The sequence below is a fragment of the Mesoplodon bidens genome, assembly GCF_964165515.1.
Source record: "Mesoplodon bidens genome assembly, chromosome: 10".
NCBI classification, from domain to species: Eukaryota; Metazoa; Chordata; class Mammalia; order Artiodactyla; family Ziphiidae; genus Mesoplodon; species Mesoplodon bidens.
In genome coordinates this window covers 98,008,506-98,030,386 of record NC_138172.1, presented here as the reverse complement: position 1 = coordinate 98,030,386, position 21,881 = coordinate 98,008,506, and the positions used below count along the sequence as shown (strand labels likewise).

At 43.8% G+C, this 21,881-nt stretch overlaps 1 protein-coding gene across 7 annotated transcripts in view; it reads left to right on the top strand.

Annotated features, from left to right (window-relative positions):
• Window positions 1-21,881, top strand: part of GCNT2 (glucosaminyl (N-acetyl) transferase 2 (I blood group)) — a 126,908-nt gene that overhangs the window by 43,311 nt on the left and 61,716 nt on the right. For 2 of the 7 annotated variants that reach the window (XM_081245738.1, XM_081245739.1), the window contains one exon: window positions 592-632. The exons of 4 other annotated variants lie outside the window; for them this stretch is intronic. In XM_081245738.1, the coding sequence (XP_081101864.1) occupies window positions 592-632 (41 nt within the window). Of the gene's footprint in view, window positions 1-591; window positions 7,711-21,881 lie in introns of those variants that run through there. One more of the 7 variants, XM_081245740.1, reaches the window with a different exon arrangement.

The following is a 21,881-nucleotide window of genomic DNA, read 5'->3' as shown; positions in this document are numbered from 1 at the left end:
ACATTTTAGTTTCTCATCTGACTCAGCTGTGGCTGACTTCCAACTGGAGAAAAGATCCTTTTACCGGCCAGACATTCAAGTTCACTGCCTCTTACTTCCCTTATGAGTTATGCATCATGTGCCCCTCCAGGCTGCATGGCTCTCCTGTGACAGGGGCTTGCCAGACGTTCAAGTTCACTGCCTCCTACTCCCCTTATGAGTTATGCATCATGTGCCCCTCCAGGCTGCATGGCTCTGCCTGTGACAGGGTCTTTCAGTGGGCATGCTTCATTCATCATGTGGTCTGTGGATTTAAAGATTTCAAAACTGACCAGTGGTTTCTGCCCCACTTGCTACAAAGGAATATTTCTGATATGATTCAGTGGTAGCTTATTTCAAATTCATATTAATGAATGAATGAGAAAAGAGCCTTTCCTCCTTTCTCATTCTGAAAAAATCTCAGAAAAAAAAATCTGAGAGCAGGCTTTGTTGGAGATGGGAGGAAAAAGGAATGCCAAGATATCTGATAGGGAAGGAATAGAGAAAAGAAGAAAATTGGAGATTGTGGGCTTGGAAGACAGATTCTACTTGCCTCTCATTTTTTCCCCCCAGGAACCAGACTATGGACCAGCCCTTCTGGAATTCTCTGTCTTGTATGTACCCATGTGCCCTTGAAAGGGGAGGCTTGTTGAGTCTCTGCTATAGAGTCCATACTGGCCGGACTCTCTGTCATTATTGGAGGCTGGCTAGTTGCTTTAGTCTCTTTATACATACAGATGCAGTGCTGAGGTGCCGAATGCTGGAAACTTGAGAGGAGGGAGGAAGAACAGATCTAAATAAAGCTGCTTCTGGGAACTCGTAGCCGTGGCCCCAGGGATTTGGCTGGGATCTTGCTATGTCCAGAGGGAATTTATGTTTCTCAAACACATCATGCTCACAGAGTTTCCAGGATCACTGGGTGTGTGTGCAGACTTGCAGGGGAAGGAAATTTGGGGGATAAGTTTTACTATTAGCTTGAACAATCTCTGTTTTTGTATCTGCTAGAAATACTGACTTTTGTCAACTGCATAGGAAAGGAAATCAGTGAGTTGGGATATCTGTGAGTTCTTTTTCAAGGAAATACCATCTCTCCTCAAAACAATTAAAAATAGAACTACCATACGATCCAGCAATCCCACCGCTGGGTATTTATCCAAAGAAAACAAAAATGCTAATTCAAAAACATGTATCATGGGCTTCCCTGGTGGCGCAGTGGTTGGGAGTCCGCCTGCCGATGCAGGGGATGCGGGTTCGTGCCCTGGTCCGGGAAGATCCCATGTGCCGCGGAGCGGCTGGGCCCGTAAGCCATGGTCGCTAAGCCTGCGCGTCCAGAGCCTGTGCTCCACAACGGGAGAGGCCACAACAGGGAGAGGCCCGCGTACCGCAAAAACAAACAAACAAACAAACAAAAAACATATCAGTATATAACCCTGTGTTCATTTCTGCATTATTTAGTATAGCCAAGATATGGAAACAACCTAAGTGCCCATCAGTAGATGAATGGATAAAGAAGATGTGGTATAGACACACGCACACGCACACACACACAGGAATATTACTCAGCCATAAAGAAGAATGAAATCTTTCCATTTGTGACAACATGGGTGGACCTAGAGAGTATTATGCTAAGTGAAATGAGTCAAATAAAGAAAGAAAAATACCATATGATTTCACTTATATGCGGAATCTAAAAAACAAAACAAATGAAAAAACAACAAAACAGAGTTGTAGATACAGAGAACAAACAGGTGGTTGCCAGAGTGGGGGAGGTTGGGGGATGGAGAGAAATATGTGAGGGAGATTAAGAGGTACAAACTTCCAGTTGCAAAGATAAATGAGTCGTGGGTATGAAACGTACAGCATGGGGAACAGAGTCAATAATACCGTAATATCTTTGCGTGGTGACAGATGGTAACCAGACGTATCATGGGGATTATTTTGAAATGTGTAGAAATAGCAAATTACTGTGCTGTGTAACACGAACTAACATAGGTCAATTATACTTCAAAAACAAACAAACTCATAGTAAAAGAGATCAGATCTGTGGTTACATGGGGGTGGAAATTGGATGAAGGCAGTCAAAAGATACAAACTTCCATTTATAAGATAAATATGGGATGTAACCTACGTCATAATTAATATAATGAACACTGCTGTATGTTCTATATGAAAGTTCTTAGAGTAAATCCTAAGCGTTCTCATCACAAGGAAAAAGTATTTTTTCTTTTTCTTTTGTATCTATATGATGGAGATTCACTAAACTTATTGCAGTCATCGGTTTCGTGATGTATATAAGTCGAATTATTATGCCACATGCCTTACACTTACACAGTGCTGTGTGTCAATTCTATCTCAATGAAGACTTTTAAAATATCAAATTAATATTAAAATTTCATTAGTTTAATGAAAATATTATTAATACTTCATATTCAGAAATAACATTTCTTCCTATGGTGACCTATCTTAATTTCATACTAAGGAAGCTAAAAGGAGATTGAAGACAAAAAAAATAATAATAGGAATTAGGCCCAACTGAACTAAAATCAGTGGTCACCAGTTGAATGCATTTCAGGTTTAAGCAACTGTAGAGTGTTTTTGACAAATGACCTAAATAAAGATCTGTTTACTCTGCAGCGTCAGACGGCGGCTCCCAATTTGCTGGGGGGATTTAAAAGCAGTCCTGGCTCTGCCACCTGCAGTCTGTATAACTTTGGGCAAGATGTTTAATTTCTCTGAGCCTGATTCATCGTCAAAATATCTCCTTGTCAGGGGACTTCCCTGGTGGCACAGTGGATAAGACTCTGTGCTCCCATCGCAGGGGGCCTAGATCCCATATGCATGCCGCAACTAAGAGTCCGCATGCCACAACTAAGGAGCCCACCTGCTGCAACTAAGACCTGGTGCAAGCAAATAAATAAATAAATATTTTGGGGGGGTACAAATTGTACCCCATCCCATTGTCGGAACTCATTAAATGTTCAAAGAGAGGGGGAACAGATGAACTTCTTTGATGTGGATTGTTGAAGTTTTCGTGTTACAATTTTAAAACTTCTGTGTGCGATCAAAAAAAAAAAAGAAAAGAGAAGAAGAACCTTTGGTTTTGAAGGTACAGGGATAATTTTTTGCTAAAAACTGGATATGTGGCCCACAGAGGTTACCCCTCAGCTGCTGCTTTTCTTAGCAACATCACATGCCTAGAGCCTTAAGTGGCTGGTTTCTCTTTCCTCTTATTAGGAAGCAGCACCCTGTGATGAGTTGAGAGCCTCTGAACTCTGCCAGGCTTCTGTCATCCTAACAATCTAGAAGACAAATGGTCTGCAGGCCCTTGCTCATGCTGTTCCCTTGTTCTGAAATGCTCTTTGCCTCTGCTGCTCACCGTGGCTTGTTCTCCAGATCTAGCTGAGATGTCACGTGCTTCCTTAGAGACGCTTCTCTGCTCTTCCCCTGCCAGAAGCAGCCGCCCTGCCCACCCACTTTACTCCTACTTCGGTCACAGAGCCACTTCCATCGCATCTTAACTGGGTGCGTGGGTCCTGGTCGCCCTCAGCCCCGCTTCCATGCCTCATCCCCATCTCCTGTACCCCAAAAGTGAGAATGTGAACTGGATGATTGGCACCAGGACCTAGACTTTTGGCTTGGCCAGAAGTTGAGTGGCCAAAGCAGAATGTTGGATGAGGAGCCAATGAATGGGAGAGAAAAGAGTATGATTCTGCTTCCCTCCTTTTTAAGAAAAATTTTTAAATTAATTAATTTATTTATTTTTGGCTGCGTTGGGTCTTGGTTGCTGCGCACAGGCTTTCTCTAGTTGCGGTGGGCGGGGGCTACTCTTCGTTGTGGTGTGCAGGCTTCTCACTGCAGTGGCTTCTCTTGTTGCGGAGCACAGGCATGCAGGCTTCAGTAGTTGTGGCACGTGGGCTCAGTAGTTGTGGCTCGTGGGCTCAGTAGTTGTGGCACACGGGCTTAGTTGCTCCACGGCATATGGGATCTTCCCAGACCAGGGCTCGAACCCGTGTCCCCTGCATTGGCAGGCGGATTCTTAACCACTGCACCACCAGGGAAGCCCTCTGCTTCTCTTAAACACGATATTTTCTCCAAATGAAGGAAATTCTCCTGCAGTTTTGCAGAAAGTTTATTTTGTTATTTTCAGTTCTATTTCAGCCTCTAAGCAGGCCTGGGGGCAGGAATCCTGCCCCCTACTTCCTTTTCCAAAGGGCAGGCATCCTTACCACCTATGCTAAATCCATCAGAAAACTTTGGGTGGGTGTGCAGGAGTTAGGGGTCATCTGATTGCTGAGGTCAGCATACATCACCGTCTTCATGCATTTGGGGGATTGAAGCTGTCTTAGTTCAGGGCTAGAAAAGTAAAATCAACAATTAAGGGAATTTGCCAGTCACTTTGACCCTGAGAAGCTCTGATTTTAAATATTCAGAAAATGTAAAGTGCTTTATTTTGCTACCACTTGACTTCCGTGTATAATTGCTAAGAAGACTGCTTGGCCTTTCAGCCAGTTTTTCCCCTAGGCCTCTCTTTGCCTAGAGAAATCCTGATTATCTTTGAGGGCCCAGCTGAACTGTACTGAGCTCTGTGAAATCTCTGACCTCGTACCTCTGACCTCAGGCAGAGTTAGTCCTCTGTGTTCTTTTTTCCTCCCTGGTAGCCCTTATCTTCTTCTGAGGGTTTATTGATGTTTCAGTATCTCTGGAAACCCGACAGAGTGCAGAGTCCTGGAGAGACAGAGTGAGATTTCTATCTTTGTGAGCCTCAACTCACACACAGTGCTGGGCGTCAGACTGAATTTGATTCCCCTATGTTGCTACTATAAAATAAGCGTGGTGTTGAGACAGGTTAAAAGAATGACAGAGGGCTTCCCTGGTGGCGCAGTGGTTGAGAGTCCGCCTGCTGATGCGGGGCACACGGGTTCGTGCCCCGGTCCGGGAAGATCCCACATGCCGTGGAGCGGCTGGACCCGTGAGCCATGGCCGCTGAGCCTGCGCGTCCGGAGCCTGTGCTCCGCAATGGGAGAGGCCACGGCAGTGAGAGGCCCACGTACCGCAAAAAAAAAAAAAAAAAAAAAAAGAATGACAGAGCCCTTGAGGACACGACATAAACTGGTTAGAACCAACTAAGCCCAAGATGGTACAAGATTCGACTTCCAGTGGACCTTGAACCTCATTGTAATGCATCAGCTAAATGACACACCCACAGGCGCCATGACAGTTCCCAGAACAACCATAAAAGGCCAAAAAATGGGTGGTGACCCAATGCCTGGAAATCTCCGCCCCTTCCCCAAAATAGTTGGAATAATCCTCCCACTCATTAGCCTATGAAATTACCCATCCCATAAAAACTAACAACCCCTTACCTTACCCTGGGGCCTCTCGCCTACGGAGTGTGTATCTCTTTGAAAAAATCTGCTTTCACTGTACTTCCGCTCGCTCTTGAATTCCTTCCTGCACGAAGCCAAGGTCCCTCACTTGGCAGCCCCGTCCCAGGGACTCGCCTGTGACCCCGGGATGTGACCGTCCTCTCTCGCCCCATTTTTTTTCTTCCTGCAACAGTGTTGCTTTCATGCAAACCCAAAAGTCTTCTACTGCCCAAATCACTGTCAGCTGACAATCAATCCAGGTCTAGTCACTACAAAAGAAGGCAGGTACATCACCATCACATGAGTTCTTTTCAGCCTCAGGCACTGGACAAACTTCCTTTTTTCCTCTAAGTTTACAACTTTATTGAAGTATAATTTATACACCGCAGAATTGAGGTATGTAATTCAGGTATATAAATCACATACCGTTAAACACCTGTTTCAAGTACAAAATTCAATGATTTTTAGTATATTTACAGGTGCACTGCCATTACCCCAATTTAATTTAGAATACTTTTATCACCTGCAGAAGAAACCTCACACCTGTTTACAACCCTTTGTTTTCTGTTTTCGTAGATTTGCCTTTTCTGGACATTTCATATAAATCAAGCCATATATATGTTTTTTCATGTCTAGCTTCTTCCACTTAATGTAATGATTTTGAGGTTTATCCAGGTTGTAGCATGAATCAGTACTTCACTCCTTTATACAGATGACTACTATTCTGTTATGTGGGTAGATCCCATTTTGTTTATCCGTTCTTCTGTTGTCAAGCTTTCGGGTGGTTTCTACTCCTCGGCCATTACGAATAACGCTGCTCTCAACATTCCTGGGCAAGTCCTTGTATAGACACATGTTTTCCTTTCTCCTGGGTAGATTCTAAAAGTAAAATTGCTGGTCCAGGGACTTCCCTGTTGGTCCAGTGGTCAAGACTCTGCGCTTCCACTGGAGGGGGCACGGGTTCGATCCCTGGTCGAGGAACTAAGATCCCACGTGCTTGCCAAAAAATTAAAAAATTGAAAAAATTAAAAAAAAAATGGTTGGTCCATATGGTAACTCTATGTTTAACATTTTGAGGAACTGCCAAGCTGGTTTCCAAAGCAGGTGCACCATTTTGCATTCCCACCAGCAGTGTACGAGGGTTCCAATTTCTTCACATCCTTGCCAACACTCATTATTGCCTGTCTTTTTATTTTACCCATTCTAGTGGGTGTGCAGTGGTATCTCCTGTGGTTTGGTTTGCATTTCCCTAATAAGCAATGATGTGGAACATCTTTTCATGTGCTTGTTGGCCTTTGGTCTATCTTCTTGGAAGAGGACTAAGGGCCTTTTGGACATTGTTTCTTTGAGCCTTGGTATTGTTTCAATCTCTGTTTTATAGATGAGGAAGCCGAGGTACCGAGAGTTTGTGTTACTTTCCCATAGATGCCCAACTCATAAGTGCCGAAGACACTTGAGTTTGTTTTGAAGACTGGATGGATTAAAAGATGAAATTGTCCAACATTGAATTAAGGACACACTGCATGGCTAAAAAGTTAATTCAGGTTTCTTCCTCCTGAATCCTTTGACTAAGCAATTAGCTAAGACACTTAAAACATAAAGCAACCCATTTAATCAAGATAATGTCCTAATAGGTAGTTACTGAAATTTGACGCTTTTCTGTGGTTTTATGCAAACCATAATTCCTCCTCCTTTGAAGAATCAAATGGCTACGATTCACTCCTGTCTAAAAAACCTTATTTGCTCTCTCCAGCCTATGACCTTTTTCTCCCAGCTCTTTAACAGTGAGATGAAGGGTTTGTGCTGGAGTCCCAGTTAGTGTTTTTGTGGCTTTTACCTTTTGTTTCTTCCATTTCACAAGATTTGCCCCTTGGCCGCAGTCTCCATTTGTATGTGTGTGCATTGGTCTGTGCTAACTATACTTGACCACCTAGAAACTTAGGAGGGGGTCGTTTAAATGCACACCACTTTGCTGCTTCAAAGACTATTTCTTGTGTTACCAAGCTTGACAAATTTAGGGCAGGGTCTGAAAGAGTTTCACAAGCATTTGTTTTTATCTCTGAGGATCGATAAATGTGTGTCTCTAGTTTTGTCCTTATTAGGAATGAAGTGAATTTCAAATTCCTATAATCTTTGCAATCCTAACTGACCTCCTTCTAACCATGGTGAAAAATCATAACAATTTTTATAGAAGGTAAATCAGCCACCCTGGTAGAATTTTCCATTCGAATACTAAGCTGTGCACAGCTGTTTTTAGCTGCTCTTTGTGACTTTACAGGGCTCAGTCCTGAGCCCTGTAAAGTCACAAGGCTTCGGTCTTATCAATCAGGCAAAAGAAAGTCACAAGGCTTCGGTCTTGTCAATCAGGCAAAAGCTAGGTGTGGAGTGGCTTTCTAACTTCAAAGCCATAAAAGGGAAGGTTAAGATAGGAGGGGAAGTGAAATTAAGGACAAGGCAGGATTGGGAATAAAATTAATTGCAACAGGGCTTCCCTGGTGGCGCAGTGGTTAAGAATCCGCCTGCCTATGCAGGGGACATGGGTTCGAGCCCTGGTCCGGGAAGATCCCCCATGCTGCAGAGCAACTAAGCCCGTGCGCCACAACTACTGAGCCTGTGCTCTAGAACCCGCGAGGCACAACTACTGAGCCCACACGCCTAGAGCCCGTGCTCCACAACAAAGAAGCCACTGCCATGAGAAGCACGTGCACCGCAAGGAAGGGCAACCTCCGCTCGCCGCAACTAGAGAAAGCCCGTGCACGGCAACGAAGACCCAACGCAGCCAAAAATAAATAAATAAATAAATAAACATTAAACACACACAAATTAAATGCAACAATAGGTCACTACTGACAAGACGTGGATCCTGAGAATAGAAACATGGAGTTGTTCTGAAGGTCCCAGGGCCCTGCACAGCCTCATTCTGAGTGCAGCTACAAACGGCTCCATCTTTTCCGGAAGTGTACGGAGTGCTTTAGGTTTGTTCCCAAACTGCCTGTAATGGCAGCCTCTTTCCTTGTTATACTTTCTGTGCATTGCTGAGCTTCCCAGATGTGTCTGTGCATGCTGATCTCCTGGGCGAGGCTACATGGTGATCCGGGCAGCATGTATGGCATACAAGGCCCACGGCAGCTGGGGACCCTTGGCCAGACACCTGTAGATGAGAGAACTTTGTTCTTTTTTTTTTTTTTTTAATGGGTGCCAGACAAATGACTGTCTTCTATGTGCCCTGGTGTGAAAACTGTTGAAAAAATTACTTCCTTAATTAAAAACCAGATTTCAAAAACTCAGAGGGGCAAAGTTTCTGTTTGGTCAGAAAAAGTGGGGAAGAGCTGACTCTGGTCATGATCTTGAAGTAGAATTGTTGTCCTATGTTAATTCTGTAGACTGGGGCTATTTCCGCATCCTAGACAGTTCCAACACTGGCCCTGTTTTGTTGATGCAGGTAATATAAATTTTGTCTAAAGAAGAAATTCTCCAGAACAAAGGTTTTCTCAAGGAGACAGCACAAAGACAATACTGATGCTTCATTTGGCTGTCATTTAATACCTCTCAGAAATCCTGAGGGAGGCAGATATTATTATCTCCAATTTGTGGATGAGAAAACCAAGGCTATCCAAGGTAAAATGACTTAATCTAGGTTTGTTTGACCCCTAATTCATGACCAGTCTAATCCATCAGGCTGCCTTTTAGGAGTTCTGTGGCTTAAGTAATGTACTTAATGTACTTAATGTACATCAGGCTGCCTTTTAGGAGTTCTGTGGCTTAAGTAATGTACTTAATGAAAATACTACTCCTTGAATATCTAGGAAATGTTTGAAGAGCTTCATGAGTTTTCAACCTTTTATTTTAAACTAATTTAAAAATTACTATACTTATAATACTTATATACTTATTAGAATAGTATAAAGAGCTCTCCTATACCCTTCACTTACGCTCCCCAACCCATAACATTCCACCATATTTGCCTTATTCCTTTCTTCCTCTCTCTCTCACATTTATGCTTTTCCTGAACCGTTTGCAAATTACCTCTTACTATTTCAAAGTGTATTTCCTAACAACAAAGAGGCTCTCCTGTATAGTGTCATACCATAATACAACTGTAAGTTCGGATCTTAACAAACGGCACCGCGAAACAGAGGAAAGCTTCAAGTGAGCTTTATTAGGGGGCGCTCCCGGGCGAGGTTCACTGGTCGGAGAGAAAGGGGCCAGAGAAGTCGCACCCGGGCGAGGGTTGGGCAAGATTTTATAGGGGGGGAAGGGAAAGGGGTGTGGTGAATCTGGGAGGGCGCAGGGTATTCCTTAACTGGTGGTCTCTTCGGGTATCGTGGCAATATCTGGTGCCGGTTACATCAGTTTTGGGACCGCTAGTCCCGCCCCTCGAAAGGCGGGAAGGCTGGGCCGGGTGGAAGGTCCCCAGGTCAGTTCCTGGAACTGGGTGGTCCGGAAAGCCTCCAGGTCAGTTTCTGGAACGGGGTGGTCCGGAGAGTTTCGGTCTGATGCAACCTGTGAATCTGATTGCGTTCCCCTGCCTCGGGCCAGTTGGCCTTACAACAACCATCAAGTGCTACAGCATTACTCTTTAATCCACAGGCCCTATTCCAGTATCACCAGTTGTATTAATAATGTCCTTCATAAATCTAAGACCTGAGTAAGGATCTCGAGCTACACTTAGCTGTCATATCTCTTTAGGCTCCTCCAGTTTAGAACTATTTCTCAGTCTGTCTTTCAAGATCTTATAAATTTGGAAGGGTGCAGGTCTGATGTGTCCTCATGATTAGATTCAAGTTCTGCCTTTGGGCAAATATGTCAGAGAAGTAACGCTGTGGAAGCATGAAATGTTGATTTGTTCTGATGGTGGTGATTTTTTAAAAATATTTAATTAATTAATTAATTAATTAATTAATTTAGGCTGCGCCGGACCTTAGTTGAGGTATGCGGACTTTTTTTTTAAAATTTATTTATTTATTTATTTATTTTTGGCTGCGTTGGGTCTTCGTTGCTGCACGCAGGCTTTCTCTAGTTGTGGGGAGCGGGGGCTACTCTTTGTTGCCGTGCGTGGGCTTCTCATTGCAGTGGCTTCTCTTGTTGCGGAGCATGGGCTCTAGGTGTGTGGGCTTCAGTAGTTGTGGCACGTGGGCTCGCAGGCTCGAGAGCACAGGCTCGGTAGTTGTGGCGCACAGGCTTAGTTGCTCAGCAGCACGTGGGATCTTCCCGGACCAGGGCTTGAACCCGTGTCCCCTGCATTGGCAGGCAGATTCTTAACCACTGAGCCACCTGGGAAGTCCCCATGTGGACTTCTTAGTTGCGGCATGCATGTGGGATCTAGTTCCCCGACCAAGGATTAAACCTGGGTCCCCTGCATTGGAAGCACAGAGTCTTACCCACTGGACCACCAGGGAAGTCCCTATAGTGGTGATGTTAACTTTGACCCTTGGTTAAAATAGTGCTTGCCAATGTCTCATCTCTAAAGTAAATTCCTAAGTATTTTGAGTTGATTACTAATAACTGATACATATTTTGCAGGAGAAATTTGAAACTATGTAGATATCCTGTTCTTCAAACGTTCACACCTCAGTTATATCATCCACTGATGGTTCTTGCCAGACTCTATTACTCTGTCAGTTGCCAAATCCCTGCTTCTATATTGATTAGTTGGCTTTCATCTATAATGTCGAGCTTTCTCTTCTCTCCATGTGTTTGTTTGTTTGTTTATTTATATTCCCATGGACATGGATTACCATTTTATTCAGTGGGTTATAATCCATTACTAGTTTTACTTATTTTGCTATTCAGAGTGTTCCAGACTTGACCAGTGAGGGCCCCTTCAAGTTGGCTTCTTCAACACACCCCTGTCATTCTTCAAGCACTTCCTTACTTTCTGGGACAAGGAGACCTTCCAAGCTAATCTTGTACTTAACCTGCCCCGGCTTTGGAGTCAGCTGTTTTCTCCAAAGAACCCTGGTTCTATTTAGTAGAGATTGGTATTTAGAAACCAAGATCTGGTCACGCCAGGGTATTATGACTTCTGTGCCCTTTCAGGGATGAGAGCTAGAATAAAATTATATATGTACGTGTATACACAATATCTATATACACATGTGACACACACATACACACTCACACACGTGCATTCTATAACACCTACTCCAGGAACTTCCCTGGCGGTCCAGAGGTTAAGACTCCACGCTTCCACTGCAGGGGCCATGGGTTCGATCCCTGGTTGGGGAGCTAAGATCCTGCAAGCCCCGTGGCACAGCCAAAAAAAATAAATAAACAAACAGTCATACCTTATTTAAAAAATTAAAAAAATAAAACACATACTCCAACTCATTCACACATTATCTCATACCTTCACACACACATGCCTATCTATCCATCTATCTATTTATATGTTAAAAGCCATAGGGAATTCCCTGGTGGTCCAGTGGTTAGGAGTCGGCCCTTTCACTGCCATGGTCCAGGTTCAGTCCGGGGTCAGGGAACTATCCTGCAAACCATGTGGTGAGGCCAAAAAAGAAAAAGTAATTCACAAATTCACACGATCTCCAATTCCAATCCAACAACAAAGGCTTTATTCCTTTATTCTCCGTTTCCTTCCACAGCAATGAGGAACCTGGCTCCCACTAACCTCAGTATATTCACTTATTTTCTCCATCCCACTCTGTGTAACTAGGCTTTCCCACAGTGCTTAGCTGAAGTCCTGGCTCTGGGACATGCTGGTCCCACCTCCACCAACTGTAGCCTTGGCCCCTGGGAAGAGAAGGAGCTCGGAATGAATTTATTTTATTTTATTTTATTATTTTTTTTTTTTGCGGTACGCGGGCCTCTCACTGCTGTGGCCTCTCCCGTTGCGGAGCACAGGCTCCGGACGCGCAGGCTCAGCGGCCATGGCTCATGGGCCCAGCCGCTCTGCGGCATGTGGGATCCTCGCGGACTGGGGCACGAACCCGTGTCCCCTGCATCAGCAGGCGGACTCTCAACCACTACGCCACCAGGGAAGCCCGGAATGAATTTTTATATACCCTTATAAATCTGTTTTTATTGGGAAGCAGTTCAATATGTAAATATATAAACTCAGAGCTCGGCTCTAATGCTGCCTGACTTCCTGAGGTTGGGTGATACGCTGGGCCTTTCTAAGCCTCACTTGCTCTTCTGTAAAATGGTGATAATAATTTTGCCTACTTCACAGAGGTGTTGTGAACCTTAAAGGATCATCTACATGGCAATTGGTGAATTGTTCTCTGCAAAAAGAGAAGAGATAAGGATGGTTCACAAGGGCTCTGTCCCTTGAGATTATTTCCAGGTGCCTGGTTAATTATTATCAGTTCAAGGATCTGGCTTGAGAAACCCAGTTTGGCCCAGGGCCAGTTATTCCCCTGGATCAGGTCAAAACCTGCAGAAATGTGATCACCTGAAGAGGGAGGTGGAATTTGGAATTACAACATGAACCGAAGGAAAAGATTTGTCCAGATGGTTTTCTGAGCGATAAAGAAGCTGGAAGGAAAGGAAAAGAAATTTCATAGTGCTTCAGGCCCAGGTGCATTCTCAGCACATGCTGATGGACTGAATGTGAGAGAAAGAAAAAGAAGGCTGGAGAAAGAAAGTCACGTGTCTTAGTGAAAGTGAAAACGGCTCTCCTTATTTCTCATGGTTCGACTATGAAGCAGATCTGGGTGCTGACACCTAGACGTCCCTGAACCTGCCTGAAGGGCACAGGATGGCACAGTGACTAACAGCACGCACGCTGGAGCAAAGCTGCTCACGCTCGAGTGCTGGGTTAGCCTCTGCTAGCGCAGTGACCCTGGGCTGGGAGGTCACTGGGAGACCAGTGACCTTCTGAGTTGAGACTCAGAATTTCCTCATTGAGCAAGAAGGGGTGAGAGCCCCTGATGCCAGCTACCAGCTGTGTCATTCACACTTCTTTGTACCCTGTTTTTTTTTTTTAAACCCCACATTTGTTTATTTATTTTATTTTTTTGGCTGTGTTGGGTCTTCGTTTCTGCGCGAGGGCTTTTAGGGCTTTCTCTAGTTGCGGCAAGCAGGGGTCCACTCTTTACCGCAGTGCGTGGGCCTCTCACTATCGCGGCCTCTCTTGTTGCGGAGCACAGGCTCCAGACGCGCAGGTTCAGTAGTTGTGGCTCACGGGCCTAGTTGCTCCGCGGCACGTGGGATCTTCCCAGACCAGGGCTCGAACCTGTGTCCCCTGCATTGGCAGGCGGATTCTCAACCACTGCGCCACCAGGGAAGCCCCTTGGTACCCTGTTTTAACATACATTCTGCTTGTCCATGCAGGTGCCCCCTCCATCGTTGTCTAATCTATAATTTTTTTTTTTTGGCCGCTCCGTGCAGCTCATGGGATCTTAGTTCCCCGACCAGGGATTGAACCTGTACCCTCAGCAGTGAAAGCGTGGAGTCCTAACAACTAGACCGCCAGGGAATTCTCATCCTTATCTAATGTAGCTTATAAGTGCCTTAATGCTGGCACTCAGTTTTGTGTTGATGAGCACAAGGGGTTTTTTAATTCACTTTTGACCTCCTGTTCTGTTTCCTTTTGACTCCCTTTCTGCTGGGCATTGCCCACTGGTAGGAAGGAGAGGTCGTCGGGTCATGGCTAAGGGTGGCTGGTGTCAGGAGCCGGAGTGGAAACAGCCTTGGTCTGCTTAGGGAAGAAGCGATGTGGGCTCTGGTATGTGGTCCTGCAGAGTATTTGATTAGAAGTGATAACCATAAATACTAGTTATTCCAGAAAGACACCTGATCCCCATTCACCTGGGAGACTCCGCTGGAAGAATATTTCTGGGAGAAGGACTTTGACTCATTATTTATTCATTCATTCATTCATTTCTGGTGAGATTATATAACACAGAAAGTGCACATATCATTAGGGTTCAGAATGATGCAGTTTCACAAACTAGGCACACCCATGCAACCAGCATCAAGACACAGAAATAACCAGCATCCCAGTCACTACCCTGATGTCTGACAGCATAGATATTTTTACCTGTTTTTGTCCTTTATAGAAATGGAAATATACAGCATGTACTTTTTCTGTCTGCCTTTTTTTGCTCAGTGTTATGTTTGTGAGATTCCTTTTTTGGTTGTTGCAGGCAGTTCTACTGATTCATTCTCATTGCTGTGCAGAGAGAAGGAGGTGTGTGTGGTTGGGGAGGGGGGATGACTTTGCCCCCCAGGGAACATTTGGCGATATCTGGAGACATTACTGGTTGCCACACCTTGGGGAGAGGGGGCAAGGGGTGCTACTGCATCTAGTGAGTAGAGGCCAGGGATGCTTCTAAACATCCTACGGTGCACAGGACGGCCCCCCCAAACAAGGCATATTCAGCCTAAAATGCCAGTAGTGCCAAGGTAGAGAAACCCTGCTGTATAACAACCGTTGGTGGGCATTTGGGTCTATCATGAACACGGCTGCAGTGAATGTTGAGCTATGCGTCCTTTGATAAGCATGTACGCAAATAGCTGGGGATGGAATTGCTTGGGGAGAGGATATGTCTGTGCTCAGCCTGAGTAGATACTGCCAGTTTTCCAGAGTGGTCCCAATTCCCGCTTCCACCAGGAGTGCATGCATGTTCTGGTTGCTCTGCGTCTGCACCGATATACGGTATTTTCTGACTTTTTCTCATTTTTTAAAAAAGTTTGTATCCTTCTCCTGCACCCTCCTCCATTTCAGCTTATGGCACACTAGATACTCAAAACATCACTGTTTGTCGGTAAATAGTCCTAATCTATATTTTGTGAAAGACTGGGATTATGCACAGGTGTGCACACTGTATACAGTAAATTAGAAAATGCATTTGGGGCAGGATGACCTGCAACTAGGGTTTCTCTTATTTAAATAACAGCAACTAGCACCTTTCTGTATATCCATTTTCTGCCATTCTTCCTAAAAGTACCAATTAACTTTCCAAAGGAAATCTTATTCAAGAGATCCGATTATCCACCATTTGAATTCATGTTTATTAAGTATTTCCAAATTATACAGTATTGTTTATCCTGAAATATTGGTTGTTTTGTTTTGTTTACAGTATATTGTTTAGTCCTAGGGAAACAGATCAGGTGGGGTCATTGAGGAAAAAAAAATCATAGAGTTTTGGCATCTGATCTGTTGGTTCTCAAACTTTTCGTCTCAAGACTTTGTTAGAAATGGAAATGATTGAATTCCACCTAAAACTAACTGATGTCTTGCGGCAGGGGCCCTGCAACCTGTATTTTAACAACCCTCCATGTAATGAGATGTCAAACAGAAGTTTGCAAACTTTTGACCTAGACTATCCTTAACCTCAAGTCACAGGCACACCAGTTTGGCTTTTGGAAACAAGTGTTTTGCTGAAACAATGAGTCAGTTCTTCCAAGGTTAAGTCATTAATTTCCACAGGTGAATTCAGTGTTAAGTTTCATCCTGAAATGTTAATTGGCTGTGACTTTTGTGGGATGATTGATTGTTCATTTTCTAAGCCCCCCAATTTCAGGCTGTTCATAGTACTAATGGCTACATTTCTGCCACTAAAAGGTTGCCTCCTACCTGCACAGGCTTTGACATTTGCCTCTGGGGATTTGTGTAGACTGTCTTTTGCAAATATTTGCTTAGCATCCTTTAGCATGAAGGAACTGTTTCCATGACACCTTTGTTCCATCAAAATCAGATGCACATCACTTCAGCTCACACTACCATGATATGATCTGGTCCCAGGCCTCCTGGACCTGCCACCTAGGCCTTGAAAATTCTGTGTGTTAAACTTCTTAGCCCCTCTGAGATGAGAATTTGAAATCATGCTTTGGGTCTGTAATCTAGATAGCAACTTCTCCTGTTGCTAATTAGATGAACGGGATAGAAAATAAAATGGGTCCCAGGAGAAGGTGGATTTTCCCCAGTGAACCCCCTTGGAGGCCTCCTCAATTATGGGAGAACTGTTGTTTTACTGAAAGATGTGCTTCAGAAATATCTTCTTCTTCTCCTTAGCGTCATAATCATTATTGATAGGTAGATAGATAGATAGATAGATAGACAGATAGATAGATATAGACAAATAAATAAAAGGCTTCATTTACAAACCATCTAGCCACCCAGAACAGAATAACTTAACCGGTTGTCCAAAGTGGATTCGATTATCACCATTCTTTACTTTCTTGCGAAATACTCTTAGTTCCAGGGGAAAAAAATAAATCTCTATAGGGACTTCTTTGGTGGCGAAGTGGATAAGACTCCACGCTCCCAATGCAGGGCGCCCAGGTTCGACCCCACATGCGTATCGCAACTAAGACCCAGTGCAACCAAATAAATAAATAAATATAAAAAATAAGAATAAAAAAATAAATCCCTATATTTTATAATTAAGGAGTGAATCCCTGAGTCATTTGACCTGCTTCAGTAACAATGCAAACCACACAAAAATGACCTTCCAAAGAACAGCCATCAGTGAGACCAAGAAATGATACCATCTCACCTCATTTACCTAACCCTTTCTGCCAATATAACTTCACCTCTCCATGCCACGTCAACAAAAACTTCATCAGACCCAGTCCTTTTGGTGCCCTTTTCACTATTTTAACATGATAAATCTAGCTTTTGCTCAAGCCTGTGTTTCCTCAGTTTCTTCCTCAACTCCAGGATAGCAGTTAATTGAGAATGGAAAAACAAGTCCCAGAACAATTATGAAGGTATAATGAAGTTTGCATTAGTACATGCAATTAAACCAAGGAAAGATGCGTGAGGAATTATGAATAGAATTCAGTGTTGATGTGGTACATTTATAGTTAGGTCTTTGTACAGGCGTGTGCTAGGGGGAAGAGAGAAAAAAAGCACTATTTGTACCGTAAAATCACACCTCCAGATAGCTAGAAATCAGCTTAAAAGAAAAAAATCCTGGGGACTTCTCTGGCGGTCCAGTGGTTAGGACTCTGCGCTTCCACTGCAGGGGCACGGGTTCAGTCCCTGGTCAGGGAACTAAGATCCCCACATGCTGCATGGTGTGGCCAAAAAGAAAAAAGAAAAAAATCATGGATGGCTCTCCTAGCCTATGCTGTTCTAACATATAAATTAAAAGTGGGCAAACATGGGTTTCAACATTCCTTCTTCCATAGCTGAAAACTGCACTTTCAAATGCCCAGATGATTCTGGACCCATTCCCGAGTGTTGAACACACCGTGTGCCAGGCCCTGGCTCAGCTGGTGAGCTGTGGGAAGGACAGGGGGCAAAAGTCCTTACTCTCACCCTCGAAACATGCCTGGTACTTTGAGGTGGTTCACTGACTGGAAGGATTTTATCTGCTGCCACGTCAAAGAAGTTCTAGATTTACAACCCTCCCTGGGAAATTTCTCCACATTGGGCTTTCTTGTTTTTGTGTTCTTGCTCACTCTTGTAATTTCTCCAACTGAAATGTCTTCTCGGTGTCTGTGTTTCCCCACCGGAAGCCCTTTCTAACCACCCTGCCTCCAACGGAACTGTTACTCCTCTCTGAGTTCCTGTCACATTTGGTGGACATCCTCTTGTTTGGAACTGAGCCATAGGCTTTCTTGTTTCGTTGGTTATCTTTTCAGCTGTATATATTTTGAATCATAGGGAAGGTATACGCTCCTACAGGATAGGGGCCATACCTCATACTGCCTGGATTCCATCACTGCTGCTTAGTGATTCGCCTTACAACAGACTGAATTGTAGCTCATTTTAAAAAGCTGGAAGGGACCAGGGAGAACATCCTTTATAAAGAGGAAGTGAGTAGGGGCCTAAGAGCACATAATCGGCTAAAGGTAGAAAAGTGACCAGAACCCAGGCTTCCTCGTTTTTGCACCATGCCCTGTTAGTAATCGTGGGCGTTAATGACACACAAGACAAAGTACGTCTTGCATGGTTTCCTCCAGAAATTTGATTAAAAGTTGTGTTTTTTAAAATGTCATTTAATCTATCTGGTCAATCAATCTGGTCAGAGTTTTTGTTTGTCAGAAAAAAAGATACCCGGGCTTCCCTGGTGGTGCAGTGGTTGAGAGTCCGCCTGCCGATGCTGGGGACACGGGTTCGTGCTCTGGTCCGGGAAGATCCCACATGTCGCGGAGCGGCTGGGCCCGTGAGCCATGGCCGCTGAGCCTGCGCGTCCGGAGCCTGTGCTCCGCAACGGGAGAGGCCACAACAGTGAGAGGCCCGCGTACCGCAAAAAAAGAAAAAAAAAAGAAAAAGAAAAAAGATACCCTTTGCTCTGTTCCCAATTCCAGTTAAAAGAACATTTATCCATGAGCACCTGGAACCATGGGGGATGTGGACTCCATTCATTCAACACATTTAAAAATAAATAAATGACATAAATAAGGCAACAAACGTATTTCTCATTACTAGTTTGAAGGAGTGGAAGAATAATAATACAAAGTAGACTTTCTACTAATTCCCAGTCCATTAATTCCTTAGTGACCTTGGGACTTTAAATCTTTCCCCTATCTTTATTTCTTTATTTAAGGAAAAACTCAAACAATGCAGTATCTGATGTCCTGTGAATATCTACAGGACTAAAGCCTCGACTGTAAGAGCCTTCGAACTGTTTCTAGGACATGTAGTTAACTGAGGCATAACGAGCACATTTATCTCCTAGTTTAAGAGGCTTTACTTCCTCGTTTTTGCACCATGCCCTGTTAGTAATCGTGGGCGTTAATGACACACAAGACAAAGCACGTCTTGCATGGTCTCCTCCAGAAACTTGATTAGAAGTTGTGGTTTTCTGTTTTTTGCGGTACGTGGGCGTCTCACTGTCGTGGCCTCTCCCGTTGCGGTGCACAGGCTCCGGACGTGCAGGCTCAGCGGCCACGGCTCACGGGCCCAGCCGCTCCGCGGCATGTGGGATCTTCCCGGACCGGGGCACGAACCCGCGTCCCCTGCATCGGCAGGCGGACTCGCAACCACTGCGCCACCAGGGAAGTCCAAAAGTTGTGTTTTTTTTAATGTCATTTAATCTATCTAGTCAGTAGAAATACTACTACTATTATTATCATTGACGTGTGCCTTATGCGTTTACCGGCTGATGTGTAATTTCCACCATGATTTATTTTGCTCTTGTTCCTCCTCCGGTTGGCACTTGTTGCCCGGGAGCTCCTCGACCTAACATCTTAGGTGGTGCTCCTTTGGCAACAAGTTGAAGTCCAAGTTTTTCAGCACAACATGCAAGGTCTTTTATGACATTTTCCTTACGACCAGCTGCTGCCTTCCTCAAGGGTGTGACTTAGCCTGGCAGGCAGCGGACTTCACGTGCCTCTCCCTCAGCTCACCCTTCTGTAGGCCTTCCAGAGTCAGGCGAGTGCTACCTTGCCCCTTGCCACAGAAAGCCTAGGGGTGCTGAGGCTTGCCTTTCCCCCTTTGACTACTTCTTTATTTCACTGAGATTCCGAGTCTTCCAGTATTTCACAAAAAGAATACCCTCTTCATTTTGGAGCTGTGCTCTAGATAGTGTCATAATTGGAAAAATTCTTTTTTTTAAGTTGCAGTATAGTTGATTTACAATGTTTCATGTGTACAGCAAAGTGATTCAGTTATACATAAACATATATTTATCGATTCTTTTTCAGACTCTTTTCCATTATAGGTTATTACAAGATATTGAATATAGTTCCATGTGCTGTACAGTAGATCTTTGTTGATTATCTATATATTAGTGTGTATATGTTAATTCCCAAACTCCTAATTTATCCCTCCGCCCTCCTTTCGCCTTTGATAACCACAAGTTTGTTTTCTTTGTCTATTTCTGTTTTGTAAATAAGTTCATTTGTATCCTTTTTTCTTTAGATTTCACATATAAGTGATATCATATGATATATGTCTTTGTCTGACTTACTTCACTTAGTACGATAATCTCTAGGTCCATCCACATTGCTGTAAGTGGTATTATTTCATCTTTTTTGTGGCACAGTAATATTCCAGTGTGTGTGTGTGTGTGTGTGTGTGTGTGTCTGTGTGTCTGTGTGTCTGTGTATACCACATCTTCTTTATCCATTCATCTGTCAATGGACATTTAGTTTGCTTCCATGTATGTCTTGGCTATTGTAAATAGTGCTGCTATGAACATTGGGGGTACATGTACCTTTTCAAATTAGAGGTTTTGTCTTTTCCAGATATCTGCCCAAGAGTGGGGTTACAGATCATATGGTAACTCTATTTTTAGTTTTTTAAGAAACTTGCCTACTGTTCTCCACAGTGGCTGCACCAATTTACATTCCCACCATCAGTGTAGGAGGTTTCCCGGAAAAATTATTAAATAACGTAAAAAACAATAAAGCCTTCTGAATGGAAGAAAGAGCAAGCTTTTAAGGCGGCCCCGGAAAGGGTAAACATGTCTAGCCTGATTAATTGTCTAGTTCGGGAATAACTGCTTCCAAAGTGAGCCAAAGGTGCGTCAGTCTTGTCCTGGCCTGCAGTCACGGGCAGGTAGGGAAGACTGAGCTGTTCAGTCTCAGCAGCAAAAAAATGCCTGGTGTCTGTGCTGGAAAAGCAGGTCACATGGCCTATTAGGAAGGAAAGGGAACAGGTAACGGCCTTCCCTTCTTACAACAAGTGGTTTTTAAAAAAGTTCTCCTGTAGGCATTTTTCAATACCCAAGGACAGCCAAAAGGGCAGACAGGAAAAAGAGCCACATTTTCAACACTCACACAGTGCCGTTTTAAATAACGTACTGAATACCAAACAAATAGGATGAAAGTTCCCCATTTGGCTAATGTCTGTATTTCTCAATATAGTAACATTATTCACGTCAGTGCCTAAGCCTGTATACATCTGAACCCCTTTGTTGTTGGCCAGTTGGAAATAATAATGTAAACAGACTCTGTTGGCCTCATTGTCATGTACCTGAACACTTTGTCAAACTGCAAATATTTAAAATATTTTAATATTCACTCTAAGCCAAAAAGTCTTTGCCAAACTAGGTACTGAAATTACTCTCTGTTGTCTTGAAATAGGATAGACTATAACCTGATATTTAAAGGTATTATTTGGGAAAAAAAGAAGCTTGGGATTGAATTTTCCATTCTCATTCATTATCATATTTTCAGATTCATTCTCTTTGATCTGCTCCATGGGAACACTAAGAATTAGATTGATCTGCTCTGTCCAGATAAGGGCTCCATTTACTTTTTTCCACTTTGCATAAAAAGCCAAAGGTGGGTTCTAGGTAGAGTTCATTTGTGATGGGTCTTAGAGAATGAGGAGAATTTAGTAAGCGAGAGAGAAAAATAATGTACAAGCTGGAATAATGAAAAATGGGAGCAATAAAAGCTAGAATGAAAACCTACTGTGGTTCAGGAGGTGATGTGTCATTCAGTTGAAAAGCAGGGTGCCTTGAATCAAGGGGGCTTAGCGTTGGTTTTCCTACCTCTGCTGAAAACAAGGAATAAGCATATTGTTCTATTAATGTCATTAATAGCAGGGTAGAGACTTTTCAAAAAGGAGGAGAGAAAGGACATTCAAGGACATTTTTTCTTCATGTGGGGGTGGGGGGTGGGGGCTCAGTC